Source organism: Camellia sinensis, chromosome 2 (genome assembly GCF_055761805.1).
Source record: "Camellia sinensis isolate YWXY chromosome 2, ASM5576180v1, whole genome shotgun sequence".
Lineage (NCBI taxonomy): Eukaryota > Viridiplantae > Streptophyta > Magnoliopsida > Ericales > Theaceae > Camellia > Camellia sinensis.
The window spans coordinates 25,295,819-25,306,542 of NC_138962.1; the positions used below are offsets into that span (position 1 = coordinate 25,295,819).

At 37.5% G+C, this 10,724-nt stretch overlaps 1 protein-coding gene and 1 non-coding gene across 2 annotated transcripts; one reads left to right on the forward strand and one right to left on the reverse strand.

Annotated features, from left to right (window-relative positions):
* LOC114289515 (uncharacterized) lies at window positions 1–1,448 on the forward strand. The gene is made up of 3 exons (XM_028233265.2): window positions 1–370; window positions 462–580; window positions 1,063–1,448. Exons 1-3 carry the CDS (start codon window positions 213–215, stop codon window positions 1,080–1,082), a joined length of 297 nt encoding a protein of 98 aa, XP_028089066.2. The 5' UTR covers window positions 1–212; the 3' UTR covers window positions 1,083–1,448.
* Window positions 1,449–6,712: 5,264 nt separating this feature from the next.
* On the reverse strand, window positions 6,713–7,811 carry LOC114289514 (uncharacterized). Its single transcript, XR_014350255.1, has 3 exons — window positions 7,785–7,811; window positions 7,587–7,705; window positions 6,713–7,098 (listed from the first exon to the last, which is right to left on the reverse strand). It is a non-coding gene; the product is annotated as an uncharacterized LOC114289514 (transcript).
* Window positions 7,812–10,724: the final 2,913 nt, after the last annotated feature.

Genomic DNA, 10,724 nt, shown 5'->3' on the forward strand with positions numbered 1-10,724 from the left:
GGGGATGTAGCAAAATATATATATATTTTTTTTAAACAAAAGAGAAACAAAACGCGATCCCAAAATTGGAAGTGAGTTTACAAAATTACACAAATTGACAAAGGTTTTTGGTTTAACCTATTGAGGAAGCGTTCGAACGCAGCTAACATTTTTTTTCTCGTCCCTCCATACTCTGAACCCAGAGAGAGAGAGAGAGAGAGAGAGAGGGAGAGATGGCTTCGATGTGCAGATCAACAGTAATGGCAGGTGCGAGGTCCCTCACAGCTCGCTCATCCAAAACCCTACTTCCCAAATCCCTATTTTCCCCAAAATCCACACCCCCATCTCCATTCTCTTCTTCCTCAAGACCCATCCCCTTCTTTGCTTCAAGGTAAAACCCCTCTGCTTCTTCTTTCATACATGTGTATATATATATATATATATATATATCTATTTATGTAAGTAGTTGTATTGGATTTCAGGGTTGTTTCAATGCTGGCAAGTGTGGAGTCAATGATGCCACTTCACAGCGCCATTGCTTCTACTCGTCTCAGGTCCAACATTGCCGTTGATTCCTCCTGCTGGAGCTTGCTTTCTAAAGGTACTTTCCCTATTATCTTTCTTTTGGAAATGAATTCATTCGTAATTTTCGAGCTAAGTAGATTGTTTATTCGTATATCAACAAATACGATATGAATCTTGTAAGTTATGCTTCATGTTGATGTTAATTGGGTTTTTTGTTCTTTTAGTCTACATTTGAATTATTCTTTTTTTTAAAAAAAAAATAAAAAGAGAGAGAGAATTTTTTTTGTAATATTAGTTATCAGTACTTGGTTTTTTAAATGCATCAATGGGTTTAGCATTCAAATATATTCAAACATTTGGTATAGTTCACTTTGCTAGCTTGTAATGGTTAATGAATTGAGTTTTGTTTTTTAGTCTACATTTGATATAGCGGTTATCAGTATTTGGTGTTTAAATGCATTACCGGGGTTAGAATTCAAACATTTGATAATGGTGAATAATGACTCTTGTTTTCTGCACGATGACTATTCTGACTAGTTGATCTACCTGTTGATATAGGATTTGCAATACCGTTGTGACAAGGTTTGCCGGATTGATACAAGGCAATAAGTGCATAGGATTTGTTTCCATATCTTTTTGAGAAGGAAAAGGTCCTTAAAGTTTAGAAATTGTTGATGTTAAGTTTTGCAGCTTGTGTAAACTTTTTTGTTCAAGTTGAGTGATGCCATTTACTTGAATTGTTAGTTGATATCCCAATGTAAGTTCCTTTGGTGGTTTTATGATTCTGCCATTGTGAAATTGCTTTTGTAGGCGAATTGCATGATGTGTAATTGCTACGAGCAACATCTATTAGGTCTTTATCCCTTTCAGGTTTCCTTGGATTATAAAAAATTATGTATCACAACATCAGTTTGTGCATATTTCAAGATATCACTGTTTATAAATGGGTTTGTTTTTTTTTTTTTGGGGGGGGGGGAGGGGGCCGCCTTGGTTGACATATCGTTTCTATTCAGCATTAATAGCCTTATGTCAATGTCTTCTCTTGGGCTGTTTCTTTGACCAAATTATTGAGGCTTCACATAGAAATCTAGACCTTATTTACATGTTATTTGCTTTACTAAGTTTGCGCATCTCAGTTATTGGCAATAATACATTATTGGAAGTGTTGTTGATGGAGAATAAGGATGAAATTAGAACTTTTAGTTGCTAGAATGTTGAAAATTTAGCACCCAAGTAAATTTATCTCATAGTTTAGGAAGTTACACATGCAATGAAGCTATAGATGAGTAGCCTTGGGCAATGAATTAGCAAGGGGACTGTCTATTACTCAATATTAGATTGTCCGTTTATATATATAAGCATATGTACTAGATGGTTAACCTGTGGGATCCTAAGAGTTTGTTCAGTGGCTATTCCCCTCTATCTTGGACATAATAAGGTTTTTGATAAAAAGTATACACTAATTCACACTCGATCTTCACCTGCACAAGGCCAATTGCATATTTTTATGATGTAGCTTCATGGGGATCTTGTAATGTGGTGTGATATTGTCTTCGGATTAAATCCCATCCTCATATTAATGGGGAAGCAAGCAACTACTAATGTTCTTACCACTCAACAACTTTACCATTCTCTTTTTAGTGAAGGGGTTCTTCCACTAATTATTTTTGTATTTTTCTTTTTGGCTTTCCCTAGACTTTACATTACCTCGGTGACACAGACTCCAGGTTCAGTCACTTCAAACCTAATCAGAGCTTGCATATGAGCGGCCTCTTTTACTGAAAAATTTGCCAGGGGAAACAGTTGATAGGCTATCTGTAGGCCTTCTAGTGTGTGAACTTTCACACAAACGAGAAAATATACATGCTTATTGAAGATTTTTGATGTGCTATAGGTGATCTTTACTTTTTTAGAATCCCAGAAAATGCCACTAAATGTTTTTTGTGACTTGATACTGTCTGTGTTATATGAGGTGTAAGATTACCTTGTTCTTTTCTTGATTTTGTTACGGTGCGTTAATTTTTAGTTTTTCCACCCAATGATCAAAAAACAGGTCCTTCTCTCTCTACCTTAATTGTAGGTTGTGGGATCAAATTAAGACCATGCTACATGAATTGGTTTTCACCAGTCAGAGAGAGAGGGAGAGAGTTTTCTGTTTACCACCTGAAATAGTGTGCTGCAGCACATCACAGCCATTAGCTGTTGTTTGAAAGCAGGTTGGTTGTGCTGCTGTTAGTAGGTCAGTTATTGTTGATGTCTCAAATTGGCCTCGGCAAAATGGAAGTGGATTCTCTGCTTCACTTTCTTTATCCAGCCTGTGCTTTTGAACTGACTGTTGGATAAAAAAAGTGCTAGAGAGAATCTAGATCCCAGCAAAATACTGTTCAATTTGACTACCACAGGGATATATCCAACAATATTACATAATTGGATGTTGTTTGTTTAGGGAAGATAAAAATACCTGGAGTTCAATATTATCAGCCTAGTAAAGCAGTCAAATTGGTATGTTCACTATTCAAAATAAAAGTAGGCCAGTTTTAGCTTGGTATGGTATGCCAATCAAACAACTATTGATCACAAAATTGTAAGACTTAGAGAAAGAAATAAGCATCTTTTCTTTATTTAGCGATTCTGGCTTCGAGTTGTAACTTGCAATTCAAGCTGAGGATGAATTTTTGGAGTTAGCTCACCCTTGCGGGATGCGACCCATTTTTTCGCACTTGAGTACGTAACTATAATCTTTTCATTCCTTTTCTTGTCTATAATGAAGAGGGAGAGACATTTATGTTTGGTTGAGTTTTTTTTTTTTTGAACTTTTTGAAAAACTAAATTGGTTAAAAAAAAAACTCAATAATCTCTTATGGTTTTTTTATTTTTTGGAGTGGAATTTTTTTTTAATATATATTTTTTATGTTTATTTCATCAAATTAGTTTCTAATTATTTAAAAATAAAAGTTCTGACTAAGAATTCAAATTAGTTTTTAATTATTTAAAAATATCCAGATATTCGGTAAAAAAAATATTCAGGTTATGTATGAGCGTATAGTGGGTTGAATAGGTGTTTGAATTATTAAAATACTATTAACTATTCATTAACTGAATAAATTAAAAATAAAAATTATTATTTAATATTGACTAACTGGATAAATTAAAAATAAAAATCACTCACCTTGTTTGGTTTTGGACAGGGCTGTGCAACAGATCGCCCGACCCGCCGCCAAACCCGACCCGACCCGATGCCTGATGAATGGATGCGTGACCCCTGGCGGGCAGGTGCGGGCCTGGTTTTTCAGTTTTCTCGGGTTCGGGTCGGGTGGCGGGTGATCCGCTATTTTACCCAGTAGACCCGACTCGCCTGTGACTTTTTTTTTTTGGGTTCAATTTTTCCTTACGCCTCACTGCCTCAGGCCCCCTTTCTTTAGATTTTGCCCTAATTTCTTGATAGACCCAACAAACAAATCCAACAACACACACGCAGGGACTCTCTCTCTCTCTCTCTCTCTCTCTGTCTCTCTACCCTACCATCCGACGATCTACACAGTGAACCCAACACATCCGACGATCTACACAGTGATGAGCGACGATCTACACATTGAACCTCTGACCGACGATCTACACTGAACGACCGAGACCGACGATCTACACTTCTGAACGGCGATCGATTTGCATTGAACGACGATCGATCTACAGTGAGGTCTATTTCTCTCTCTTTCTCTAGACGAGCGATCGATTAAATAGAAGTTAATCGAACGACGATCGATTGATTTGCATTAAACAAAAGTTAATATATAATATATATATATATATATGCTCTAATAATTTATATATAAGTGCCAGCAACACCAGCAACCTTTCCTGTATAAATTAGGATAGATTTCTCCTTTCCCTTCTCATTTTTGCTATGTTTTGGAACTTTAGATGCGTTTGGATTTTGGCTTTGTGAAAAGAAAAGGAATTAATGGGTCTGTGAACAAAACCAAACAAGGTGAATGATTTTTATTTTTAATTTATCCAGTTAGTCAATATTAAATAATAATTTTTATTTTAAATTTATTCAGTTAGTGAATAGTAAATAGTATTTTAATAATTCAAACACCTATTCAACCCACTATACGCTCATACATAACCTGAATATTTTTATACCGAATATCTGGACATTTTTAAATAATTATAAACTAATTTGAATTCTTGGTCAGAACTTTTATTTTTAAATAATTAGAAACTAATTTGATGAAATAAACATAAAAAATATATATTAAAAAAAAAACTCCACTCCAAAAAATAAAAAAACCATAAGAGATTATTGAGTTTTTTTTTTTAACCAATTTAGGTTTTCAAAAAATTCAAAAAAAAAAAAAAAAAACTCAACCAAACATAAATGTCTCTCCCTCTTCATTATAGACAAGAAAAGGAATGAAAAGATTATAGTTACGTACTCGAGTGCGAAAAAATGGGTCGCATCCCGCAAGGGTGAGCTAACTCCAAAAATTCATCCTCAGCTTGAATTGCAAGTTGCAACTCGAAGCCAGAATCGCTAAATAGAGAAAAGATGCTTATTTCTTTCTCTGAGTCTTATAATTTTGTGATCAATAGTTGTTTGATTGGCATACCATACCAAGCAAAAACTGGCCTACTTTTATTTTGAATAGTGAACATACCAATTTGACTGCTTTACTAGGCTGATAATATTGAACTCCAGGTATTTTTATCTTCCCTAAACAAACAACATGCAGTTATGTAATATTGTTGGATATATCCCTGTGGCAGTCAAATTGAATAGTATTTTGCTGGGATCTAGATTCTCTCTAGCACTTTCTTCATCCAACAGTCAGTTCAAAAGCATAGGCTGGATAAAGAAAGTGAAGCAGAGAATCCACGTCCATTTTGCCGAGGCCAATTTGAGACATCAACAATAACTGACCTACTAACAGCAGCATAACCAACCTGCTTTCAAACAACAGCTAATGGCTGTGATGTGCTGCAGCACACTATTTCAGGTGGTAAATAGAAAACTCTCTCTCCCTCTCTCTCTGACTGGTGAAAACCAATTCATGTAGCATGGTCTTAATTTGATCCCACAACCTACAATTAAGGTAAAGAGAGAAGGACCTGTTTTTCGATCATTGGATGGAAAAAGTAAAAACTAACGCACCGTAACAAATTAAGAAGAGAACAAGGTAATCTTACACCTCATATAACACAGATAGTATCAAGTCACAAAAAACATTCAGTGGCATCTTCTGGAATTCTAAAAAAGCAAAGATAACCTATAGCACATCAAAAATCTTCAATAAGCATGTATATTTTCTCGCTTGTGTGAAAGTTCACACACTAGAAGGCCCACAGATAGCCTATCAACTGTTTCTCCTGGCAAATTTTTTAGTAAAAGAGGCCGCTCATATGCAAGCTCTGATTAGGTTTGAAGTGACTGAACTTGGAGTCTGTGTCACCGAGGTAATGCAAAGTCTAGGGAAAGCCAAAAAGAAAAATACAAAAATAATTAGTGGAAGAACCCCTTCACTAAAAAGAGAATGGTAAAGTTGTTGAGTGGTAAGAACATTAGTAGTTGCTTGCTTCCCCATTAATATGAGGATGGGATTTAATCCGAAGACAATATCACACCACATTACAAGATCCCCATGAAGCTACATCATAAAAATGTGCAATTGGCCTTGTGCAGGTGAAGATCGAGTGTGAATTAGTGTATACTTTTTATCAAAAACCTTATTATGTCCAAGATAGAGGGGAATAGCCACTGAACAAACTCTTAGGATCCCACAAGTTAACCATCTAGTACATATGCTTATATATATAAAGGGGCAAACTAATATTGAGTAATAGCCAGTCTCCTCGCTAATTCATTGCCCAAGGCTACTCATCTATAGCTTCATTGCATGTGTAACTTCCTAAACTATGAGATACATTTACTTGGGTGCTAAATTTTCAACATTCTAGCAACTAAAAGTTCTAATTTCATCCTTATTCTCCATCAACAACACTTCCAATAATGTATTATTGCCAATAACTGAGATGCGCAAACTTAGTAAAGCAAATAACATGTAAATAAGGTCTAGCTTTCTATGTGAAGCCTCAATAATTTGCTCAAAGAAACAACCCAAGAGAAGACATTGACATAAGGCTATTAATGCTGAATAGAAACGATATGTCAACCAAGGCGCCCCCCCCCCCCCCAAAAAAAACAAACCCATTTATAAACAGTGATATCTTGAAATATGCACAAACTCATGTTGTGATACACAATTTTTTATAATCCAAGGAAACCTGAAAGGGATAAAGACCTAATAGATGTTGCTCGTAGCAATTACACATCATGCAATTCGCCTACAAAAGCAATTTCACAATGGCAGAATCATAAAACCACCAAAGGAACTTACATTGGGATATCAACTAACAATTCAAGTAAATGGCATCACTCAACTTGAACAAAAAAGTTTACATAAGCTGCAAAACTTAACATCAACAATTTCTAAACTTTAAGGACCTTTTCCTTCTCAAAAAGATATGGAAACAAATCCTATGCACTTATTGCCTTGTATCAATCCGGCAAACCTTGTCACAACGGTATTGCAAATCCTATATCAACAGGTAGATCAACTAGTCAGAATAGTCATCGTGCAGAAAACAAGAGTCATTATTCACCATTATCAAATGTTTGAATTCTAACGCCGGTAATGCATTTAAACACCAAATACTGATAACCGCTATATCAAATGTAGACTAAAAAACAAAACTCAATTCATTAACCATTACAAGCTAGCAAAGTGAACTATACCAAATGTTTGAATATATTTGAATGCTAAACCCATCGATGCATTTAAAAAACCAAGTACTGATAACTAATATTACAAAAAAAATTCTCTCTCTCTCTCTCTCTTTTTTTTTTTTTTTAAAAAAAGAATAATTCAAATGTAGACTAAAAGAACAAAAAACCCAATTAACATCAACATGAAGCATAACTTACAAGATTCATATCGTATTTGTTGATATACAAATAAACAATCTACTTAGCTCGAAAATTACGAATGAATTCATTTCAAAAAGAAAGATAATAGGGAAAGTACCTTCAGAAAGCAAGCTCTAGTAGGAGGAATCAATGGCAATGTTGGACCTAAGACAAGCAGAAGCAATGGCGCTGTGAAGTGGCATCATTGACTCCACACTTGCCAGCATTGAAACAACCCTGAAATCCAATACAACTACTTACATAAATAGATATATATATATACACATGTATGAAAGAAGAAGCAGAGGGGTTTTACCTTGAAGCAGAGAAGGGGATGGGTTTTTGTAGACACCCCATTTTTGACCGTCCTCAAGACTTGGACATCACCATTGGAACACTTGGTGATTACCCTTGTTTGTGTTCGTCTTGAGTTCCCGGAGGTCTCGGTTGCGCGCCTTGACTCAGGACCTCTCGACTCGACCGTGTTGTGCCTGGTTTTGCACCAAACACTTGTGTTTTGCCTTGGAGGGGCAGAGAATGCCTTGTGAGGCATCCCCACACATCACCGGCCATGGCTTGAGGCCACCGGCCAGCGATTTTATTCCATCGGCAATGTATATTGCCGGTCGGCACTCTTTGTTGCCGGTCGGCCATTTATTTTGCCAAAAAGGCAATTTTGAATGGCCGATCACTGTTCATCTACTTTTGATAGATATTTTGTGCCAGCTGTGATAGCTGGCACCCACTCTGCTCCCCTCCATACAGGTGTATGGAGGGATTTCTCTCTTGACAAGCTTATTTGACAAGCTTTACAAGAGAGAGCTTTATAAGACAGAGTCTCCTCTCTTGGCATTAGGGTTAGACAACATTTTAGAGAGTTTTGATATTAGGGTTAGGAATTTGTATCTATTCCATCTCTATATTTCCCTCTCTTGTTAGTTTAGTGTGTTTTTTGTCATACTTTTGCACACAAACACCCACTATTACACCTTCTCTTGGTTATTAAGGGCCAAAGGAGTGTTCTTGGAGTTTTGAAGCTGGTTTCAACCTAAAGAAGCTGCTGGAGCTCCATTGTTGAAGAAGGTCTTCAAGGGTAAGAAACTTGCTCCTTTTTACCCCTTTCTTGCATTGTATTTTTGCCTACCTTGCAATTGTTTTTGTGTTTAGTATATAACATAAAAAAGTTCTGTTTTTAGGCCCTCTAAATAGTTTGTTTAGAGTGTTTTGTGGTTTGAGTTTGTTTGACCCCTCTTAAGCCTTGTAAGGCTCCATTTTGTGCCATTTTGTGTAAGCTCCGAGACCTTGGTGTTTGGGCCTCCTCACCACTGAAATCTTGAGGGATTTCAGAGGTGAGAATGGTGCCTTGTGGTCCCAAGAAGGAGAGGGTCACCCCCTCTCCTTGTTGTCCTTGAAAAGGACCATTTTTGCCTCTTGAGGGAGCACCTAGCTTAGGCTCTTGTTGACCATGCCTTAGCTGATTTTTGTGCTTATTATGTCATAATATGCCTCTGTTTTTAGTTGGTTTTGGTACACCATGCTTGCTTAGCATACATGCCTTGTAATGCCATTTTGTTGCCTTAACATGCCTTAGGTTGTAAACCATTATTCTAGCATGTTTTAGGCCTAGCTTTGTGAAGCTTTTATGCTTGTTTCAGTATGCTAAGAGACTATTTTTGGTCATTTGAGTCATCCATGCTTTGCTTTGTATAGCTACCATGCAAACTCTCTTGTGTACCTTGAGCATTGACCCCTCTAGTATGCTCCCCTTGCATAATTTCAGTGGTTTGGCGCCATTAGTCATGTCATTTTAGTCCATATAGCATGCTTGTATACTTGTATTTATGGCTCCTTTGATGTTTCAAAAGGTTTGTGTTCTATGCTCCATGTTTGGGTCATTGCGCATGCCCTTAGACTTAGGCCATTTAGATGCCATCTAGGTGTGTCTTTGACCTTGTCTTGGTCTTCTTAGGGACTGTTTTGAGTCCCCTAGACCCTTTGAGACTCACCTTGCATAGCCACAGTTTGATCCCTTGGGTTAGCCTTGAGCCTTGGACTTTACTTGCATGTTTTGATTGCTTTGTTTAGTTGGTTTGGCACCATCCTTAACATGATTTTCAGAGCTTCGTGTGCATGCCATATGTCCATGTTTGCATCCTCCTAAGTGTGCTTGAGAATTGTCTCTTTATGCCTAAGTGTTGGTCCTTGTATACATGCATGTTTGCATGCCATTAGTCCTTCATTTTTGGGCACCTTGGCCACTGTTTTAGGCCTAATAAGGGCTGCCTAAACCATGCTTAAGTCCATCATTTGCTTGTTTGCATGCTTGCCTTGCATATTTGCTTGCATACTTGCATGAACACATTGCATTACCCATGTTGCATGCCTAGTTAATATGCTTAGGTTGCATTGCATGCATGCTTTGCCTCTTGATTATCCATGATTGAGGTTGAGCTCCTCACTTGTTTGTTGGTTTGCATTGCATTTGAAATCAACATGCATAAATTGGTCTCTTGGGCCATCACGCATCGAAATGCGCGATTGATGGTCCGAGAACCAAGGACCATGTCCCTTTGAGTTATAAACATGATAAGGGATATGGTTGGTGCATACATTGCTTGAATTGCATTGCCATGCAAAGCTCTGTCCTCTGCTGCTGTCAACCAGATTCTGTAGGAACTTTTTGCCGATCGACTGCACAGAGTGCCGACCGGCAATCCATCTGTGGCCGATGGATTCATTTTTGGCCGATCAACACCAAATCACAGCCGGTGATGATTCCCTCCAGCCGGTGGCATTCCCCAACATCCAGTGAGCACATCCTGAGACTTTGGCAGTCTTCAGAGAAGCAGAGCAGGGAAAACAGAGGCAGCTTGCGCATGGCAGTGGACTTCCGAGCAAGACCCGAGCACGCGTGCATTGAGCCCTCTTCCCGAGGCCCTTTTTCTTGCTTTCTTAAGTTAATTAATTTAGTTGGTCTGTAATAATTAATTAGCTAGGATAGTTAATTCGTTATTCGAATTGTATTATTCTTTTGGTCCCACCGAGCGGGGGCGAATTTGTAATAAGCGTGGGTGAGTGTGTGCATGTCTTCCAACCCCCACTTCTTTCTCCCTTTTACTTACCTGCTTTGATGGTTAGTAATAGGACATGTTTAATTTAGCATACCTTATGCTATGCATGCGTGCATCATTCATCAGTATTGCATGCACCGGGCTCGGCGCATCATGCTAACTGCATTAGCATTTCAAATCTAACT